We start from the raw sequence: 22,836 nt of genomic DNA, 5'->3' as shown, positions 1-22,836 counted from the left end.
GGGATATGGGTCATATGCAGGTAGATAAGTTGGTCTTGACATCATGTTCGATAGACTTTGTGGGCTGAAAGGTCTGTTGTGCTGGACTGTTCTGTGTGCAAGAATGCCTTGTTCATGATGAATTTGTTTCTTTTGGTAGGAGTCGTATCAAAAAGGCACTCGGGAAGATGACACTTTCTTTGGTCACAGTGAATCTTTGCTTTCATTGACTGGTGAACAACATAGTGCATTGCTTAAAGAAAGCAATAAAACTGTGAATACTGAAGCACTAATGAGAGTCTTTCATCCACAAGATGCAGAAAATCTGGATTCAAAAATGGCAAGTAATTTTTTATTTGTTCGTGCCTTAAAATTTGGTGTGCATTTTACAGATATTTTGTTGTATCATCTCTATTGTGGCTTCAGGTTAATTGGGTCCAGTTATGATTTTTCAGTGTAAACATTGAACCTGTTAAGTTACAGACGACACCCGTACTAAGGCTGGTTAGGTAATAGAAATTCTTCATTAAAGAGTTCACAAATCACAAACCAAAAATATGATGTACCGAATAAAATTTGCTCTTGCTAAATTTACATGGAAATGAATTAAGTAAACAAAATATTATTTTTGAACTCGTGCTTCTTAAGGCATGCACAGATGTGGGAAATTTGCACTACAGAAAATTGCGGTTTCACAGTTTTCCTTTTTCTCAGAATGTAACCCATCCCACAATTAATGTTCAGTGCAGTGTTTTCCTTTGTCTAAATATATGCAATAAGATGGGACATTTAAAAAAAAATCTTTAGGTCTTTTGTTACTATTACAAACTGATGTAATAACAGAAATAATTTTTTTTATTTACTATTCACATGTGCAAGGCCTTCAATGATTTGTTTACTATCATGTGTACCAGGGTACGGTGAAATACTTTTTTTGGCACACAGATCAGCAAGATGGTCACCATACATAAGCACAATCCCCTGGTTAGCATAGAATGTGCAGAACAGCCCAATGAGTCCATATGCGAGGTGCCATTTTGGCACCAATTTCACAGTCCCAGCTGCAGCCAGCCACAAAGGCCTGTTGCAACCATCACCTCCATTCCGGTCGTCCCACAAACCATTTTCCCTCTCCTTGCACGGCCCTCTTTAGCCCTTGTCCCCCGGGGGGTGCCTCCCGCAGCCGATCTTGAGGGTGCGGAAGATAAGACCCCCAGTTCTTCTCACCGGCTTTTTGTCCAGCATCCATCCACCTCCTTCTTGATTCCTGGCCTTCAGGGTTCTGAGTCTTCCTGATGGGAGGCAAGACTAAGCCAAAGCTGATTCTAAGGGGTCTGTTAAAGTCTCAGGCAAGAAATTCTAGGCTATGATAGTTTCATGTTATGTCCCCCAACAGCTTTGTTGTATGCAGAAAATTCATTATCAATATAAAAATATGGCTTGCTTGAGAATGCATTATAAGCTACTGTTATTGTATGATTTACAGTTGAAAGAAAAAATGAAAGTGCAATCGTGGAACATTCATTTTGTGGAGTATGGTCATGGAGTCTGTATGTTTCGTACAAAAAAGACCCGGGACCTGGTAATGAGAGGAATCCCAGAAGTCTTAAGGGGAGAACTTTGGCTATTATTTTCAGGTGTGGAACGTGTTCAACTGTGGAACAAGTCTTTTGAAATGATTTAGAAAATTAGTAATTTAAATTTCCAGGAATTAATTAGAAATTAGACCCTCTTAGTTTTTCCAATGTGCAGGAAACATTCTCCCACATTTTCACAATCACGTGTATGTAGTTTGTAATGTGACATTCTCTTCATGGCTGTAGCTTTTACCTGTGCAGGACGCAATAGAAAGAAACATTCAATGTACGGGGAATGGATTGGGGTTGAATGTTTGGACGAATTAGTGATGCAATGAGGCATGATAAAAGCCAGCTCCAGCAAGTTTCTCCAAGGTTACACCCAAGCATGTTTGGGTTGGCCCAATCAGATGGGGCAATCATTTTAGATGATAGTTACTTACAAACATGCGCTCATAACATGTATTCAACTACAAATCAGATTTAATGCAAGGAACTGGAAATCCAGGAGTCCTGGCTCTTGCATGCTTTGGTGGGTCCATAGGAGGTGCAGAATTTGGTGGTAAAACCACTACTGTTTATGGATCATGAGCAGCATGAGCGATTCCCAGTTTCATTTCTCGAGAAGGCTTTTTTCATGGAACTTGGAACAGTACAGCAATGTCTGTGCTGAACATGATGCCAAATGAAACTAATCTCTTCTGCCTGCATGTGATCCATATCTCTCCATTCCCTGCATGTTCAGATATGTATCTCCTGACTGGCTTTTTGTGAGTCAATCTTCCCTCAGTAATCTCTCTTAACTCTCCATCCTAACCCGTCACACATTACGTTCTCCACTGTTAGACTCTTCCGACCACATATAATTTTCCATCTAGCCATCATCTCAATCTGTTGCCAGAGAAAAATGGAGGGGGAAACATGATATCTTAGTATTAAATGCAATTTTGAATATCTTAGCTACTCAAACTCCTACCACTAATATATACATGTAGTGATACCCTCTCTGGTTTGAGAATAGCAGAGATTTATTTTTAATGGCCTCTGAAGATTTGAGGCAGGTACTTGGAGTGAAGATCTTACTATAAATTCCAATCTGTGTCTTTTGTTAAGAATTGGATTTGTTTTGGAAAAACTCTTGGATAACAATCTTGTATATTTAAAGGAAGATGTAATATTTTGAAATGATGGTAGCTTGCTTATTGTGATCACTGCAGTATAACAGCAAAAGTACATTTTGTGTAAACTCAAATTCTAGGTGCAAATAATGACATGGCTGCTCACCCTGGCTATTATACCGAGTTGGTGGAGAGGTCCATGGGCACCTGTACTCTGGCTACTGATGAGATAGAACGTGATCTACATCGCTCACTACCTGAACATCCTGCGTTCCAAAGCGATACAGGCATCTCTGCGCTTAGACGAGTTCTCACAGCCTATGCTTCCCGGAACCCAAAAATAGGTTATTGCCAGGTTGGCGTTGCCAGTTTACTATCAAATGTATCATTTTCGAATGCTATTATATTTTAATCATAGTTTCTTCTGTAGCATCAAGCCAACCATATGCAAAAGAAACTTCACCTTGCAATTCCATGGCGAATAACATTTAAAGTTGGAAGAAGGGCCCCAACACAGAATGTCGTCAACATATTCCTTCCACAGATGCTGCCTGACCCTCTGAGTTACTCCAAATGTGTAGAATGGGAACTGTAGATGCTGGTTTACAAATAAAAAGACACAAAGTGCTGGAGTACTTTTCAGCGGGTCAGGCAGCATCTCTGGAAAACTCTGGGAGTCTGAAGAAGGGTCATAACCCAAAACTTAACCTATCTATGTTCTCCAGAGTTGCTGCCTGACCTGCTGAGTTATTCGGGACTTTGTGTATTTTTATTTTACTTCAAATGTGTGTTTTACTGGAAAATGTATACATCCCAGACGAGTAACCAAAGAATTATAAAGGATTTAAGAGGAGAAAATTCATGGTAGTTAGTACTTTTCTCATTTTCATCATGACTTTCCTGACTTCGAAATCGCATTCTGAATGACTTCAAATAAAATGTTTCTCATTCTGTTTGCTGGCAACCCTATTGAAGTGTTCGCTTTGCTGTGCATATGTTTGGTATTTGTTTTGGGTAAGTTGTGTTCCCAAGGGGTTTAAATCCTTTCTCAATGACATACCTGGCAATGCAGATTCAAAGTCAAGCCATCCTCTGCACCAGAGAATGTGGGGCTTCATAACTGGAACTATGTCTGGTGATTGGACCTGGCTTCCACGTATATGTGACAACACTTTACTTGTTCACAGCACATTGAGAAGCTGTGAGTGTTTTCTTTTAAATAGGTTGAGCAGATTCTGCTGAAAATCGAGATAACCCTTCACACTGCTAGCTGTGGTTCTGAGGTTACAATTATCAGCCACAATCTTGCAAAATGACACAGTAAATTTGAGGGGCTGTGTTGCCTGAGAGCCATTAGGAGGCAGTGACCACAATATGATAAGTTTTACTCTACAAATTGAGAGGGAGAAGGGAAAATCGGAGGTGTCAGTATTACAGCATAGCAAAGGGGATTACAGAGGCAGGAGTTGGCCAAAATTGACTGGAAGGAGGCCCTGGCAGGGAAGACTGTGGAACAGCAATGGCATGTATTCCTGGGAATAATGCAGAAGTTGCAGGATCAATTTATCCCAAAGAGGAGGAAAGATTCTAAGGGGAGTAAGAGGCACCCGTGGCTGACGAGGGAAGTCAAGGACAGCATAAAAATAAAAGGGAAGAAGGGCGGCACGGTAGCGCAGCGGTAGAGTTGCTGCTTTACAGTGAATGCAGCGCCGGAGACTCAGGTTCGATCCTGACTACGGGTGCTGCACTGTAAGGAGTTTGTACGTTCTCCCCGTGACCTGCGTGGGTTTTCTCCGAGATCTTCGGTTTCCTCCCACACTCCAAAGACGTACAGGTATGTAGGTTAATTGGCTGGGTAAATGTAAAAATTGTCCCTAGTGGGTGTAGGATAGTGTTAATGTACGGGGATCGCTGGGCGGCACGGACTTGGTGGGCCGAAAAGGCCTGTTTCCGGCTGTATATATATGATATGATATGATGATGATATAACATAGCAAAGAAGAGTGGGACGCCAGAGGATTGGGACTCTTTTAAAGAGCAACAGAAGATAACTAAAAAGGCAATATGGGGAGAAAAGATGAGGTACGAGGGTAAACTAGCCAATAATATAAAGGAGGATAGTAAAAGCTTTTTTAGGTATGTGAAGAGGAAAAAAATAGTCAAGGCAAATGTGGGTCCCTTGAAGACAGAAGCAGGGGAATTTATTATGGGGAACAAAGAAATGGCAGACGAGTTGAACCGGTACTTTGGATCTGTCTTCACTGAGGAGGATACAAACAATCTCCAGATGTTCTAGTGGCCAGAGATCCTAGGGTGACAGAGGAACTGGAGGAAATCCACATTAGGCAGGAAAAAGTTTTGGGTAGACTAATGGGACTCAAGGCTGATAAATCCCCAGGGCCTGATGGTCTGCATCCCAGGGTGCTTAAGGAGGTGGCTCTAGAAATTGTGGACGCATTAGTGATTATTTTCCAATGTTCTATAGATTCCGGGTCAGTTCCTGTGGATTGGAGGGTAGCTAATGTTATCCCACTTTTCAAGAAAGGAGGGAGAGAGAAAACGGGAAATTATAGACCAGTTAGTCTGACATCAGTGGTGGGGAAGATGCTGGAGTCAATTATAAAAGACGAAATTGCGGAGCATTTGGATCGCAGTAACAGGATCGTTCCGAGTCAGCATGGATTTACGAAGGGGAAATCGTGCTTGACTAATCTACTGGAATTTTTTGAGGATGTAACTAGGAAAATTGACAGGGGAGAGCCGGTGGATGTGGTGTACCTCGGCTTTCAGAAAGCCTTCGACAAGGTCCCACATAGGAGATTGGTGGGCAAAATTAGAGCAATAGACAATAGACAATAGGTGCAGGAGTAGGCCATTCGGCCCTTCGAGCCAGCACCGCCATTCAATGTGATCATGGCTGATCATTCTCAATCAGTACCCCGTTCCTGCTTTCTCCCCATACCCCCTGACTCCGCTATCCTTAAGAGCTCTATCTAGCTCTCTCTTGAATGTATTCAGAGAATTGGTCTCCACTGCCCTCTGAGGCAGAGAATTCCACAGATTCACAACTCTCTGACTAAAAAAGGTTTTCCTCATCTCTGTTCTAAATGGCCTACCCCTTATTCTTAAACTGTGGCCCCTGGTTCTGGACTCCCCCAACATTGGGAACATGTTTCCTGCCTCTAACATGTCCAACCCCTTAATAATCTTATACGTTTCGATAAGATCCCCTCTCATCCTTCGATAAGATCCCCTCTCAGCACATGGTATTGGAGGTAGGGTACTGACATGGATAGAAAGTTGGTTGACAGACAGAAAGCAAAGAGTGTGGATAAATGGGTCCCTTTCAGAATGGCAGGCAGTGACTAGTGGGGTACCGCAAGGCTCGGTGTTGGGACCGCAGCTATTTACAATATACATCAATGACTTGGATGAAGGGATTAAAAGTACCATTAGCAAATTTGCCGATGATACAAAGCTAGGTGGCAGTGTGAACTGTGAGGAAGATGCTATGAGGTTGCAGGGTGACTTGGACAGGTTGTGTGAGTGGGCGGATGCATGGCAGATGCAGTTTAATGTGGATAAGTGTGAGATTATCCACTTTGGTGGTAAGAATAGGAAGGCAGATTATTATTTGAATGGTGTCAAGTTAGGAAAAGAGGACGTACAACGTGATCTGGGTGTCTTAGTGCATCAGTCACTGAAAGGAAGCATGCAGGTACAGCAGGCAGTGAAGAAAGCCAATGGAATGTTGGCCTTCATAACAAGAGGAGTTGAGTATAGGAGCAAAGAGGTCCTTCTGCTGTTGTACAGGGCCCTAGTGAGACCGCACCTGGAGTACTGTGTGCAGTTTTGGTCTCCAAATTTGAGGAAGGATATTCTTGCTATTGAGGGCGTGCAGCGTAGGTTTACTAGGTTAATTCCCGGAATGGCGGGACTGTGATATTTTGAAAGACTGGAGCGACTAGGTTTGTATACACTGGAATTTAGAAGGATGAGAGGGGATCTTATCGAAACGTATAAGATTATTAAGGGGTTGGACATGTTAGAGGCAGGAAACATGTTCCCAATGTTGGGGGAGTCCAGAACCAGGGGCCACAGTTTAAGAAAAAGGGGTAGGCCATTTAGAACAGAGATGAGGAAAAACTTTTTTAGTCAGAGAGTTGTGAATCTGTGGAATTCTCTGCCTCAGAGGGCAGTGGAGGCCAATTCTATGAATACATTCAAGAGAGAGCTAGATAGAGCTCTTAAGGATAGCGGAGTTAGGGGGTATGGGGAGAAAGCAGGAACGGGGTACTGATTGAGAATGATCAGCCATGATCACATTGAATGGCGGTGCTGGCTCGAAGGGCCGAATGGCCTACTCCTGCACCTATTGTCTATTGTCTATTGCCTGCTTCTGATTGCTATATAGATGCTCTGTAAATGAGTGGAGACCTCATTAGAAGTATGACTCCACTGTATCCATCAAATGGAAACCAGTGAGGAAGAAGGGTCCCGACCCAAAACTGTTCCACGTTCTCACGAGATGCTGCCTGACCCGCTGAGTTACTTCAGCACTTTGTGTCCTTAGATTTCTTAATATCTTTATTTGTAGCTTCTTAAATATTGTCAGTTTCCACATCTTCTAAATATATTGTTCTGAAGTTTCATTATAGTTTGTATGCAATTATGCTTTAAAAAAAAAAAAAGATTATTTGGAATAACAAAATACAGTTACATGGAAAACTGCAATAGAAATTTAAAATGCTGAAAGTACTTGGCAGGTCAGGCAGCATTAGTCAGGAGATGGATGGAATTAACATTTCAGATTGAAGACCTGTCATTAGAACTAACACAGGATGGTGTTGCTGTTTGATAGTGGAATGCCAATTCACTGAACATGGCAACCATAACATGCTGGGAAATTAAGTTTGGCGACTGGCAATTTATGGGCTAATTTTTGTTTTTAGGAACACTCATTTCTCCGAACACTCTATTAATGTTCCATGTAAAATGTAATCTGTTTGATCTTGAAGTAGTCCACCAAGCAAATAATGCTCTTTCGTTCACAAACAAAATAAATGTCAGTCTTGCAGATTGGTACTGTCTTGATATGCCTTGACATGCCTCTGGTCTCCTGTCCATGAGTTGGTGTTGAATTGTTTGAATGCTGCTCAGCAATACTTTAGGAGGATAAACGCATTCAAAGAGCTAAGTAAGTATAAGTTGCTGTCATTGTCTTGGACAATCTTGACCTCAATGAGTTAGCAACATCCTTCTTGATAACATTTGGCAGCTGACTTTGAATGGTTTAGTCAAGCAGCAGCATGACTTAGTCATAGTCTCAAGATCCTTTCTGCGTGCAAACTTTCTAAACCACCTAGGCTGTCCAATGACATGTTGAAATGTGGGTTTCCTTTAATGTTTGAAAGGTCTAGGCAAAACGCATTATTTTGTAACTACATATTACACGGATAGTTATAAATTATTTATCATAGTGTATTTTCTTTCTTTCACTTCACCTGCAAAGGCGATGAACATTTTGACGTCTGTTTTGCTACTTTATGCAAAAGAAGAAGAAGCCTTCTGGTTACTGGTTGCTGTGTGTGAAAGGATGTTGCCAGATTATTTCAATCGCCGAATAATTGGTAAGATTTGCATGTTCTGCATTTTTTAAGTCTTATTTCCAAATGTAGACTCCCTCAACAAGAGCCTATAGTGGCACAGGGTTCAGAAGTTATAGGAGCAGAATTAGGCCAATCGGACCATCATGTCTACTCCACCATTCAATCATGGCTGATCTATCTTTCCCTCTCAACCCCATTCTCCTGCCTTCTCCCCATAATCCCTGACACCCGTACTAAATCAAGTGATTGGTGATTGAATCATTTTATTCTATGTTAAAGTTCAGAATTTTACTATATGTTAAAGTTAAGAATAATAAATGCTCATCGTGAGTGTCCTCCAACAATAAGCTTATAACTGCTGGATGTACTTTGCACAGAAGCATTCTCAAGATGAATTTATGCAGCAGATGTTACCATGGAGTATTTTTCAAAATGTTATTTTCAACTGTGGAGCAATTCTGAAGTTTGTTGGATTAGGTTATCTGTTTGGGCCCAATCTTTATTCGTTCAATGATAACATGACTATTTGGCATAAATAAATGGTGGTCACGGTGGCACAGCGGTAGAGTTGCTGCCTTACAGTGAATGCAGCACAGGAGACCCGTGTTCGATCCTGACTATGGGGGCTGTCTGTATGTAGTTTGTACGTTCTCCCCGTGACCTCCCTGGGTTTTCTCCGAGATCTTTGGTTTCCTCCCACACTCCAAAGATGTACAGGTTTTGTAGGTTAATTGGCTTGGTAAATGTAAAAATGGTCCCTAGTGGGTGCAGGATAGCGTTAATGTGCGGAGATAGCTGGGCAGCATGGACCCGGTGGGCTGAAGGGTCTGTTTCCGCGTTGTATCTCTAAACTAAATTAACACAAACTTTTAAAAAATGTACTTTTTCTCTGCCTTAAAATCAACCACATCATTATCTTCGTAATTGGACGTCATGCACTATTACTTCCATAAAGGCGCTTTTTAATGTTTCTATTAATTTACAATTTATGCATTTATTTTTTGTGATATATGTACAAAGCCCAGTAAATGTTGATGCAGTCTTGAGTAGAATAAGTAGAATTGCCAAAAACAATAAGAGAATTAGCAGCAAAGTTATGGAGTAAGTCAGCTGGTCAGGCAGCATCTCTGAGAAAAAGGATGAAAAGGTTCAGGTCCCGACCTGAAACATCATCCATCCTTTTTCTCCAGAGATGCTGCCTGACCCGCAGAGTTACTCCAGAACTTTGTGTCCTCTTCGGTATTAAACAGCATCTGCAGTTCCTTTCCACACAATAGAATTAACAAATCTGTTTTTTGAATGCAAATTGGAATTTTAGATTTTATTGCCGTCTGGTTCTTAAACTAAAGTTGGTGATGAAAGAAGTATCATAAGTAGCTTGGTTGGTTTTTAAACAAGGTTAAGTGCAACCATAGTCGGGTCATAGATTTAACTGCCAAAGGTTGAGAACTATTTTGCTGGTGATACTGCAAATTCACCAGGTCATCACCAGGTCATCACCAGCAATGAGACAATTTCTCGCCATTTGCTCCAAACAGCTCAAGTGCAGCCTCAGTTGAATCAGGCTATTGTTATCTGTTGAAGGTTGAGCTCTCTTTGGTGACAGAAATTTGTTAATACTGATCAGCCCTGAGATGTTTTGGTGTCTGCTTGGATCAAATTCTTTCCCTCCTAAGGGCAAAGTACATCTGATTCCTCCCTGGAGATGATTACTATTTTCTCCCAGAATAGCTGTTCACGTAATAGCTGAGAATGTCCTTCCAGGCTGTGATCACCCAGCTCACAAATCCTGATAAACTGAAAACAGTACCCTTGCCAGTAAGCAACCTGGGTTTGGCACAGGTACACTTTGGGCTTAATTTCCCCCACGCACGAGGCTGATGTACTTGTGGCATCTTTGATATATGCTGAATCACAGGACACTTATTGTATTTGATTCAGATGCATACCCAATTACTAGATGGAGACACAAGGAATTGCAGACATCCAACCCCATCTCTTTCCTGCGACCCCACAGCACATCCATTTCTCCCATAATCTCACTCCTTGTCCCCCTCCACCTATATCCCTTCCTTGACATTTCATTCCCCTCCTTTCCGTATCTGACAGCTTTTTGTCTCCTTTTTATCTTAAGCCTTTATCCATCTATCTGCCAAACCACCCCCTCCCCTCACCTGTATCGGCCTACCACTTGCCAGGCTTTGTCCCACCCTCGCCTCGTTTCCAATTGTCTCACCTCCGCTAAAATCAGTCTGAAGAAGGGTCCCTACGAGTTTCACTGTACCTTAATTGGTACACGTGGCAATAAAATACCTTTGACCAGAAACGTCAGCTGCTTTGTGCTTGACTCCAGATTAATTGATGATTTGCATCTTGATTCCTGTTTTGGATGCCAAATCATTCAGTCCCTCCAGTCTTTCAACATACGAATGGCGGGACTATCATATGTTGAAAGACTGGAGCGACTAGGCTTGTATACACTGGAATTTAGAAGGATGAGAGGAGATCTTATCGAAACGTATACGATTATTAAGGGGTTGAACACGTTAGAGGCAGGAAACATGTTCCCAATGTTGGGGGAGTCCAGAACCAGGGGCCACAGTTTAAGAATAAGGGGTAGGCCATTTAGAACTGAGATGAGGAAAAACTTTTTCAATCAGAGAGTTGTGAATCTGTGGAATTCTCTGCCTCGGAAGGCAGTGGAGGCCAATTCTCTGAATGCATTCAAGAGAGAGCTAAATAGAGCTCTTAAGGATAGCGGAGTCAGGGGGTATGGGGAGAAGGTAGGAACGGGGTACTGATTGAGAATGATCAGCCATGATCACATTGAATGGCGGTGCTGGCTCGAAGGGCCGAATGGCCTCCTCCTGCACCTATTGTCCACACCCAAATAATCTGCCTGACATACAATGTGCTATGTTTAACCATAAAAATGCAAAGCTCTTTTTATATCCACAACAGATCACGTACAATGTCAGTATATGTAAAATGCGTGCATGTAAAAGTAATAGCCGGTACTATAAATGTGCCACTTCTAATTCAGCTTTGCATTTGAATAATAAGCTTCTGTTGCTGCATCTTAATATCATGCATGTACAGTGCCCTCAATAATGTTTGGGACAAAGACCCATCATTTATTTATTTGCCTCTGTACTCCTCAATTTGAGATTTGTAATAGAAAAAAAATCACGTGGTAAAGTGTACATTGTCAGAGTTTAATAAAAGCCATTTTTATACATTTTGGTTTCACCATTGAGAAATTACAGCAGTGTTTATACATAGTCCCCTCATTTCAGGGCACCATAATGTTTGGGACACAGCAATGTCATTCACGGAAATGAAAGTAGTAGTGTTTAGTATTTTGTTGCATCTCCTTTGCATGCAATGACTGCTTGAAGACTGCAATTCATGGACATCACCAGTTGCTGGGTGTCTTCTCTGGTGATGCTCTGCCAGGCCTGTATTGCAGCCTTCTTTAGCTTATGCTTGTTTTGGGAGCTAGTTCCCTTCAGATTTCTCTTCAGCATATAATAGGCATGCTCAATTGGGTTCAGTACGAATGATTGACTTGGCCATTCAAGAATTGACCATTTTTTAGCTTTGAAAAACTCCTTTGATGCTTTAGCAATATGTTTGTGTCATTGTCTTGCTGTAGAATGAACCGCTGGCCAATGAATTTTGAGGCATTTGTATGAACTTGAGCAGATAGGTTGTGTCTATACAATTCAGAATTCATTATGCTACTACCATCAGCAGTTGATTCGTCAATGAAGATAAGTGAGCCAGTACCTTTAGCAGCCATACATGCCCAGGCCATAACACCCCCACCACCGTGTTTCACAGATGAGGTGGTATGCTTTGGATCTTGGGCAGTTTCTTCTCTCCTCCATAGTTTGCTCTTGCCATCACTCTGATATAAGTTAATCTTCGTCTCATCTGTCCACAAGACCTTTTTCCAGAACTGTGGTTGCTCTTTTAAGTACTTCTTGGCAAACTGTAACCTGGCCATCCTATTTTTGCATCTAACCAGTGGTTTGCAGCTTGCAGTATAGCCTCTGTATTTCTGTTCATGAAGTCTTCTGCGGACAGTGGTCATTGACAAATGCACACCTGACTCCTGAAGAATGTTTCTGATCTGTCAGACAGGTGTTTGGGGATTTTTCTTTATTATAGAGAGAATTGTGCTGTCATCTGCTGTGGAGGTCTTCCTTAGCCTGCCAGTCCCTTTGCGATTAGTAAGCTCACCAGTGCTCTCTTTCTTCTTAATGATGTTCCAAACGGTTGATTTTGGTAAGCCTAAAGGGCCTGTCCCACTTAAGCGATTTTTTAGGCGACTGTCAAAGTCCTAGCAGATCGCCAAAATTTTCTTTTACCCTACGACAATGACCACGACAATGCCGAGTCAGGTCGAGATTACAGCATCTTCGGAAACATCGTGAAATACCCACGCTGTCAATGCTTCTCCGGCGTCCCAATTTTCGCTGAAATCACTGACAAGTCGGTCGGTAATTATTTGAGAGTTTTGAAATATAACATCTTGCCTGGGTTACTTGAAAACCAAGCTTCACGGTAACAAGGCATAAGCTGGATTGACTTCCAGTCTACTAATAGCAGTATTAAGAAATTTAATTTTAAAAGTGGTTAAATGGATTTTTGTGCGGAGTGTGGGCATTCTTTGAAAATGCACGGGAGATGCATATCTGGTTTCTGAGTTGCATATCTGGGTTGGGAGCCTACTTTAGATATAATCGCTGATGGCCATAAACATCGCGAAAATTCCCACGCTTACCTGACCGCCAAACTGTTGCCTCCAATCTACCTGTCAAATGTCCTGACAGTAAATAAATTGGTTAAACACAAGTATTGTATGGTATCTTCAAATGACTTTACTTAATTTAATATTACGTGCTTCTAAATGCATCTAAGAGAACCTAGCAAACCTGGGGACAGCATGCGACAGAGCCCACAATAAGCAACGATACCTGGCGACAAGCCAGCTGTCGCCGAGAAATTTCATACCGGATGATTTCTCAGCGACAAGCCGAGATCTACTATGATTCTTTGAAGACTCCTCACGATCATGCCCGCGACACCCGGGTGAATTGTCGGCGACAGCCTAGCCGCCGGCAGTCGCCTTAAAATCGCCTAAGTGGGACAGGCCCTTAAGGTTTTGCTGATGTCTCACAGTTTTATTTTTGTTTCTCAGTCTCATAATGGCTTCTTTGACTTTCATTGGCACAGCTTTGATCCTCATGTTGATAAACAGCAATAAAAGTTTCCAAATGTGATGGAAGGACTGGAGGAAAGACTAGGTGCTGAGAGCTCTCTTATACCTGCATTAAGGAGGCAATTAAACATACCTGATCAATTACAAACACCTGTGAAGCCATGTGTCCCAAACATGATGGTGCCCTGGAATGGGGGGACTATAATTTCTGTAATTTCTACATGGTGAAACCAAAATGTATAAAAATAGCCTTTAATAAAATCTGACAATGTGCACTTTAATCACATGTGATTATTTTCTATTACAAGTATCAAATTGTGGAGTACAGAGGCAAGTAAATAAATGTTGGGTCTTTGTCCCAAACATTATGGAGGACACTATATGTTTTGAGTTGCTTTATCTTAGAAAGTTTATTGTTCCATTGAAATGGAAGCATGCCTGCAAAAAGCCTTTTGTTTTGAGTTTGACAAAATTGTTACAGTGCTCTTGTGAAATTCCTCCTAATATTAGAGTTGCTGTGATGTAGAAAACTTTAAAGTGCAAATTTCTGTTGCTGAGTGCTGTAAAAAAAATCTGTGGCCTGTTCAGAATTTATTCCAATGACAAGTCTACAATAGGTTTCCCAATCTTTCAATGTGTAAAGGGCGGCACAGTGGCGTAGCGGTAGATTTGCTGCTCTACAGCGCTCGAGTGCCGGGTTCAATCCTTACTCCAAACTCTGTATGGAGTTTGCTTTTTACATCACATTTTGTTTTCCTCAGTCTTTGATGCTGCTCTTTATTATATTCTTTCTGGAAATCTAAGTATATTACATCTACATGTTTCCATTTATCCACATCAAATGTTATTCCATAGTATTTCAACAGATTCAGATTTTCAGCGACTTTGGTGGTGCTACATGCAACAAAACGAGGGTTGGTGTCCCCTGTGAACTATAACATTCCACTGCTGTATTTCAGTCAGGATCACAGCAGAAAGCACCTTATGACGCTCGGTCCTTCCAAGTGTTTGCACCCTCGCGTGGGATTCCTCCAGTCCCTGATAGTTAAATGCAGTTTATTTCCGGATCTTGGAGGAAAATTCAAGGCATTAATTTTACTCCTGCAAGTTGGAGGATGTAAAATGAAATTACCTTTACGACAACCTTTGCGTCAAGCACTATAATGGGTTAAATTGAAAATCAGGCTCCCTATTCTCAGTCTCGTTATTTCCAAAACTCAAGCTTGTAAATATACATCTATTTAATTTCCTAAACCTTCTTATTATAAGATCATAAATGATAGGAGTAGAATTAGGCCATTCGAACCATCATGTGTGCGTCGCCATTCAATCATGGCTGATCTATCTCTCCCTCCTAACCCTATTCTCCTGCCTTCTCCCCATAACACTTGTCACGAAAGGAGTCTTAACATTGACCCTTTATCCCATTCTGAAGAAGATTTCCGACCCAAAACGTTGTCTATCCACTCCCTCCACAGATGCTGCCTGACCCGCTGGGTTACTCCAGCATTTTATGTTTTACTCAAGATTTCAGGATTTACAGATCCTTGTATCTCCTTTATCCCATTTTTGCCTTGCATCCGATTGAGAATTGGGTTTAGGCTATAAATTGATTTTTCGGTAGTTTGTAAGAAACAGGGAAATGTTATTTAAACTGCAATAGAAAGCTGGTTTTGTAAGGGAGAAGCGGTCCTCGGGTAAAATGAAAACAAAATACTCAGAATGTTGGATATGTGGAATGAAATTTAACTATCCCTGCTACTCTTTAAATCTCATTCATTTCACTTGCTTCCTGAAAAGTATTTTGCTTAGATTTCGAGCATCATTTTCATTTTGTCATGGATCTGTGAATGAGTATCCCTTTGAGTTCAACTTGTATCTTAACCTGATAAGCTTCTGTATGAATTTCACTTAACTTCTTTTGCATTTCTAACCCATCTGAAAGATAAGAGATTGCATTTTAGCATGATGTTGTGAATCTCTTAATTTCCTAAATGCTTGTTTAATGAATATTGAACATTTGTGTGTGTGTTTAGTGAAATAGCTGTTCTGCAGTCTGCATTACAGAGATAAAACATTTTCCCAGTTTTTGCATGGGACCTGTAAATAGTTTACAAATTTTTTTCTGCCTGATAAAAGTTAATACAAAAGCAACATAATGTTGCAGTTAATTGTTTTGCTTCTGCCTCATGACTTGTACTTTCCTCCTGTCCAAATGAATTACTATATTGTTTGTAATAATTTATCCTGTCCAAATACATGAATATCATTGAGTGTGCTAGTATTGGTCAGTATGGTATTCAACCTTTTGTTAAAATTCTGATTATTGGGAGAAGTGCAGTTTTTGCACCTGATCAAAGAACAGTCACTCTAATTACTATTTAAATATTCAATTTCAAAACAAAACTTTCTTCATTAAAAAAATACAGAAAAAAAACAGTCCAAAGTTCCTGAATGCATTCTTAGTGTCAGTCTGTACATTATGTAGCTGGTTTCTCCACTGGACTTCGCTCTTCAATGTCTAGTAGTGGAACAACTCTAGACTGTGGTCGTCCTCCACAGTGTCCATGCATTTGCGTCCCTCAATGCTATCTCTTGCGATCAGGAACGTGCCAGTGGGCACTTGAACGGTGGAAAATTTTGGACTTGAAGGGGCCTATAACTTGGCGACTCTTGTGTATGAATTCAGTGTGGCCTACTATCTTAAACTCTTATACTTAGCAAGAATGTGCCTAATGTATAGCAGGATTGTTACTGAACTTATATGCAAAGAAAAAGACCGTATTTGGGTACACATGACAATAAATTACCGTTGAACCAACTTGTTCTCGCCATCCTATTGCTTGACTGGACAACAAAACCCAGTCCCCCAAGAGAACTGGAGCTATAATGAACATTATCTCCTGCACGCCATACAAAGTTGTGAGGACTGCGCATCCCATGCAAGGGTAATAATATCTAACCTCAAAGTAACCTGGGATTGTAGCAATAATGTCAATTAGTTTGACTGACTTTGAGCTCTTGATTATTTAAAGCCAACATTTCTTTAGGGAATTTGTTACATGTTGAATTATTGATTCTAAACTAACATGCCATGAAATCAGACAAATGTAGATGTAAGTATTATAAGCCCTGCCTACAGGCTCATAATAGCTGAAGGTGAATTTGAGGTGCTTTTCAAAAAAAACAAAACAATTGGATTCCAAGAACCAGTGTAGCTGAAAAATAATGGTGTCCTGCACTATTGTTGTTTTATCAGGTGCTCTGGTGGACCAGGCAGTGTTTGAAGAATTTATTCGAAACCACCTTCCTCAGTTGACTGACCACATGACGGACATGACTTTTTTTTCATCCGTTTCCCTGTCCTGGTTCCTCACCATCTTCATTTCTGTGCTGCCCATCGAGAGTGCAGTAAATGTTGTGGACTGTTTTTTCTACGATGGGATCAAGGCGATCCTGCAGCTGGGCCTGGCAATTCTGGACTACAACCTGGACAAGCTGCTTCTCTGCAAAGATGATGCTGAGGCAGTCACCATTTTAAACAAGTATGGCACCTAATATTTATCTTTGTAGCCGTCGCCAAGAATTATAGTATTATTTTTATGTTATCAAACCTGTCGTGAATTCTAGTGCAAACACGGAAAATGGTACCGCCCATGTCAACAATGTAATTGCATTCCTCTTGTCAGTGGTGTTAATGGGGATCTTGTGATAAGTTTGTGTAGTGTAGATGAGTTTTTATATTTTGAATGCGTGTGTATTTGGAGTCTTATCAACCCACGCAGATCCATGCTAACTTTTCTCCCTTACAACTTGCTTTGTTGGCAGTCATCCCAGCCACATAGTTGGGTTCTGAATAAAGAATTAGACAATAGACAATAGACAATAGGTGCAGGAGTAGGCCATTCAGCCCTTCGAGCCAGCACCGCCATTCAATGCGATCATGGCTGATCACTCAATCAGTACCCCGTTCCTGCCTTCTCCCCATACCCCCTCACTCCGCTATCCTCAAGAGCTCTATCCAGCTCTCTCTTGAAAGCATCCAACGAACTGGCCTCCACTGCCTTCTGAGGCAGAGAATTCCACACCTTCACCACCCTCTGACTGAAAAAGTTCTTCCTCATCTCCGTTCTAAATGGCCTACCCCTTATTCTCAAACTGTGGCCCCTTGTTCTGGACTCCCCTAACATTGGGAACATGTTATCTGCCTCTAATGTGTCCAATCCCCTAATTATCTTATATGTTTCAATAAGATCCCCCCTCATCCTTCTAAATTCCAGTGTATACAAGCCCAATCGCTCCAGCCTTTCAACATACGACAGTCCCGCCATTCCGGGAATTAACCTAGTGAACCTACGCTGCACGCCCTCCATAGCAAGAATATCCTTCCTCAAATTTGGAGACCAAAACTGCACACAGTACTCCAGGTGCGGTCTCACCAGGGCCCGGTACAACTGTAGAAGGACCTCTTTGCTCCTATACTCAACTCCTCTTGTTACGAAGGCCAACATTCCATTGGCTTTCTTCACTGCCTGCTGTACCTGCATGCTTCCTTTCATTGACTGATGCACTAGGACACCCAGATCTCGTTGAACTCCCCCTCCTCCTAACTTGACACCATTCAGATAATAATCTGCCTTTCTATTCTTACTTCCAAAGTGAATAACCTCACACTTATCTACATTAAACTGCATCTGCCATGTATCCGCCCACTCACACAACCTGTCCAAGTCACCCTGCAGCCTTATTGCATCTTCCTCACAATTCACACTACCCCCCAACTTAGTATCATCTGCAAATTTGCTAATGGTACTTTTAATCCCTTCGTCTAAGTCATTAATGTATATCGTAAATAGCTGGGGTCCCAGCACCGAACCTTGCGGTACCCCACTGGTCACTGCCTGCCATTCCGAAAGGGACCCATTTATCCCCACTCTTTGCTTTCTGTCTGTCAACCAATTTTCTATCCATGTCAGTACCCTACCCCCAATACCATGTGCCCTAATTTTGCCCACTAATCTCCTATGTGGGACCTTGTCGAAGGCTTTCTGAAAGTCGAGGTACACCACATCCACTGACTCTCCCTTGTCAATTTTCCTAGTTACATCCTCAAAAAATTCCAGTAGATTTGTCAAGCATGATTTCCCCTTCGTAAATCCATGCTGACTCGGAATGATCCCGTTACTGCTATCCAAATGCTCAGCAATTTCGTCTTTTATAATTGACTCCAGCATCTTCCCCACCACTGATGTCAGACTAACTGGTCTATAATTCCCCGTTTTCTCTCTCCCTCCTTTCTTAAAAAGTGGGATAACATTTGCTATCCTCCAATCCACAGGAACTGATCCTGAATCTATAGAACATTGAAAAATGATCTCCAATGCTTCCACTATTTCTAGAGCCACCTCCTTAAGTACTCTGGGATGCAGACCATCAGGCCCTGGGGATTTATCAGCCTTCAGTCCCATCAGTCTACCCAAAACCATTTCCTGCCTAATGTGGATTTCCTTCAGTTCCTCCATCACCCTAGGTTCTCCGGCCCCTAGAACATTTGGGAGATTGTGTGTATCTTCCTCAGTGAAGACAGATCCAAAGTAACGGTTTAACTCGTCTGCCATTTCTTTGTTCCCCATAATAAATTCCCCTGCTTCTGTCTTCAAGGGACCCACATTTGCCTTGACTATTTTTTTCCTCTTCACGTACCTAAAAAAACTTTTGCTATCCTCCTTTATATTATTGGCTAGTTTACCCTCGTACCTCATCTTTTCTCCCCGTATTGCCTTTTTAGTTAACTTTTGTTGCTCTTTAAAAGAGTCCCAATCCTCTGTCTTCCCACTCTTCTTTGCTATGTTATACTTCCTCTCCTTAATTTTTATGCTGTCCCTGACTTCCCTCGTCAGCCACAGGTGTCTCTTACTCCCCTTAGAGTCTTTCCACCTCTTTGGAATAAATTGATCCTGCAACCTCTGCATTATTCCCAGGAATACCTGCCATTGCTGTTCTACCGTCTTCCCTGCTAGGGCCTCCTTCCAATCAATTTTGGCCAGCTCCCGCCTCATGCCTCTGTAATCCCCTTTGCTATACTGTAATACCGACACTTCCGATTTTCCCTTCTGCCTTTCCATTTGCAGAGTAAAACTTATCATGTTGTGATCACTGCCTCCTAATGGCTCTTTTACCTCTAGTCCCCATATCAGATCAGGATCATTACACAACACTAAATCCAGAATTGCCTTCTCCCTGGTAGGCTCCAGTACAAGCTGTTCTAAGAATCCATCTCGAAGGCACTCTACAAACTCTCTTTCCTGGGGTCCATTTCCAACCTGATTTTCCCAGTCTACCTGCATGTTGAAATCTCCCATAACCACAGTAGCATTACATTTTTGACACGCCAATTTTATCTCCTGATTCAACTTGCACCCTATGTCGAGGCTACTGTTTGGGGGCCTATAGATAACTCCCATTAGGGTCTTTTTACCCTTACAATTTCTCATTTCTATCCATACTGATTCAACATCTCCTGATTCTATGTCACCCCTTGCAAGGGAATGAATATCATTCCTTACCATCAGAGCAACCCCACCCCCTCTGCCCACCTGTCTGTCTTTTCTATACGTTGTGTACCCCTGGATATTCAGTTCCCAGCCCTGGTCCTCTTGTAACCATGTCTCAGTGATCTCTACAACATCATACTTGCCCATGACTAACTGAGCCTCAAGCTCATCCACTTTATTTTTTATACTACGCGCATTTAAGTACAACACTTTAACTTCTGTATTTACCTCCTCTCTCACATCGTTCACAATTGGCCCTGCCCTTAATTTCTTTTCCGCTCTAGAACTTCTGTTCCCATTCTTCCGAGAGTCTTTTGCAATATCTCCTGTATTCCCTTTTACCTCATCTTCATATTCACAATTTGTTAACCCCTCCCCCCCACTACTTAGTTTAAAGCCACAGGTGTCACACTAGCAAACCTGCCTGCCAGAATGTTTGTCCCCCTGCTGTTAAGATGCAACCCGTCCCTTTTGTACAAGTCACCCCTAGCCCAGAAGAGATCCCAGTGGTCCAGAAATCGAAATCCCTGCTCTCTGCACCAGCCCCTCAGCCATAAATTCATACCCTCTATCTCTCTGTTCCTGGCCTCACCAGCACGAGGTGCACCACATAGAACTGTACAGAACAAGAATGGGCCCTTTGGACCACAATGTCTATGACAGAGCTGATGCCAAATGTACCTAATCTCCTCTGCCTGCACGTGATTCATATGCCTCCATTCCATACATATCCATATCCATTATCTAAAGTCCTCTTAAACGCCACTATGATATCTGCCTGTGCCACCACCACTGACAGCATCATTCCAAGCATCCACCACTCACTAAGTAAAAACAAAAAATTTCCCCGCACATCTCTTTTAAACCAGATGCTTGGATTACTGCCCTGCAGAATTTTAGCCCATACTGAATGAGGGAATGTGCCTTCAGAATTTATGTAAGGCAGGTGGTGGTGAGGAGGCACGTAAGCCAGAATGTAAAGTTTGTCTACGCATATTCAACATTGATTTACTCAGTGGTCAAAATGGATCCCACTCAGTACAAAATTGGTTTTGCTCGACCACAGGCCACAGTGGCAAAGTGGTAGAGTTGCTGTCGTGCAGCGTCAGAGATCCGTCCTGACCACGGATGCTGGCTGTTCGGAGTTTGCATGTTCTCTCTGTGACAGCGTGGGTTTTCTCCAGGTGCTCCAGTTTCCTCCTACATTCCAAAGACATGCAGATTTATAGGTTAATTGGCTTCTGTAAATTGTCCCTCATGTATAGGACAACTAATGTATGGGTGATCGATGGTCCACACGGATTCAGTAGGCCGAAGGGCCTGTTTCCAAGTTGTATCTCTAAACTAAAACTAAATTAAACACACTTATAAATACTTCTGTGCTTTGGGGGTTTTAATGGTGGTAGGGAAGTTTATAAATGATGATACATTTTCAAATAATATTTGTAGAATTTATCTGGAAAATTACTGTGTGATTGTGGTAGAACTGCTTCCTCAGTTCCAGAGACTAGTTTGATCCTGACCTCGGGTGCTATTGGTGTGGAATTTGCATGTTCTCCATGTGGATTTCTTCCGGGTGCTCCGGTTTAATCCCACATCCCAAAGACATGCAAGTTTGCAGATTGTAGAAACAAGGAACTGCAGAGATGCTGGTTTACACAAAAGCACACAAAATGCTGGAGTAACTTAGCGGGTCGGGCAGCATCGTGGTCGGGACCCATCTTCAGTCTGAGGAGGGGACCCAACCAAAAAAGTCACCTATCTATGTTCCTCAGAGATATTGCCTGAACCACAGAGTTACACTAGCACTTTGTCTCCTTTTGGGTTTGCAGGTTAATTGATCGCTGTAAAATTGCCCCCAGTGTGTAGGGAGTGGGCGAGAAAATGGGATAACATAGAAATAGTGTGAACGGGTGATCGATGGTCAGTGTGAACTCGGCGGACCGAAGTTTTCATGCCGTATCTAAATTAAACTAAATTAAAATCTAGTATGCATGGTTTCATAATTCTGATGTCAGATTGGCTGCATTTTGGCTTTACTACTTCTTTCAGTAAGCAGTATTAAATTGCTTTGTAGATTTTTTGATAATGTCACCAACAAGGACAGCCCTTTGCCACCAATGGTGCACCATCCCCCTGTAGGTTGTGACAACCAGCCTCCCCATCCCAAAGTGGACATAACTGAACTTATCCGCGAATCCAACGAGGTAGGTGAAAAAGATTGATGTAACCTCTGTGTATACATTTACAAATCATAATGCAGAACAATTAGGAATGCCAGCCTGAATATTACGCTAAAAGAAAGGAGCAGTCACACTGAACCTTAGACTAACAAGTTGTCAGCATCTCCTTCGACTGGACACTTGCTTGATTTCTCCAAACGTGTCTCCTGTCCACCAGGGTCCTTATCCATGCTCTGCAGACAAACTTTAGCACCATCAATGTAGCCTGCAAAAATACATAGCAAGTTCAAAAGTTCTTCTACCTGAGTTTTTTAATCTGCTGCATTGTGCATCTGCATTATAGACAATAGGTGCAGGAGTAGGCCATTCGGCCCTTCGAGCCAGCACCGCCATTCAATGTGATCATGGCTGATCATTCTCAATCAGTACCCCGTTCCTGCCTTCTCCCCATACCCCCTGACTCCGCTATCCTTAAGAGCTCTATCTAGCTCTTTATGATCAAAAATAACTGTCTTGCCCAGAGTTTTCCTTGAACAAGTATCTTGGCCGATGGAGTATCGCAGATTTTTTGAAAAGGCAGACAAGATTA

General features: G+C 42.0%; 1 protein-coding gene across 1 annotated transcript in view; it reads left to right on the top strand.

The window, feature by feature from the left end:
* The window catches only part of tbc1d8b (TBC1 domain family member 8B), a 76,225-nt gene that overhangs the window by 27,857 nt on the left and 25,532 nt on the right, over window positions 1-22,836 (top strand). The window contains exons 8-13 of the mRNA XM_078412187.1: window positions 140-319; window positions 1,466-1,616; window positions 2,815-3,029; window positions 8,187-8,304; window positions 16,770-17,055; window positions 22,142-22,271. Of these exons, the coding sequence (XP_078268313.1) occupies window positions 140-319; window positions 1,466-1,616; window positions 2,815-3,029; window positions 8,187-8,304; window positions 16,770-17,055; window positions 22,142-22,271 (1,080 nt within the window). The remainder of the gene's footprint in view (window positions 1-139; window positions 320-1,465; window positions 1,617-2,814; window positions 3,030-8,186; window positions 8,305-16,769; window positions 17,056-22,141; window positions 22,272-22,836) is intronic.

The sequence above is a fragment of the Rhinoraja longicauda genome, chromosome 15, assembly GCF_053455715.1.
Source record: "Rhinoraja longicauda isolate Sanriku21f chromosome 15, sRhiLon1.1, whole genome shotgun sequence".
Taxonomy (NCBI): domain Eukaryota; kingdom Metazoa; phylum Chordata; class Chondrichthyes; order Rajiformes; family Arhynchobatidae; genus Rhinoraja; species Rhinoraja longicauda.
This window is presented reverse-complemented; position numbering and strand designations above follow the sequence as displayed.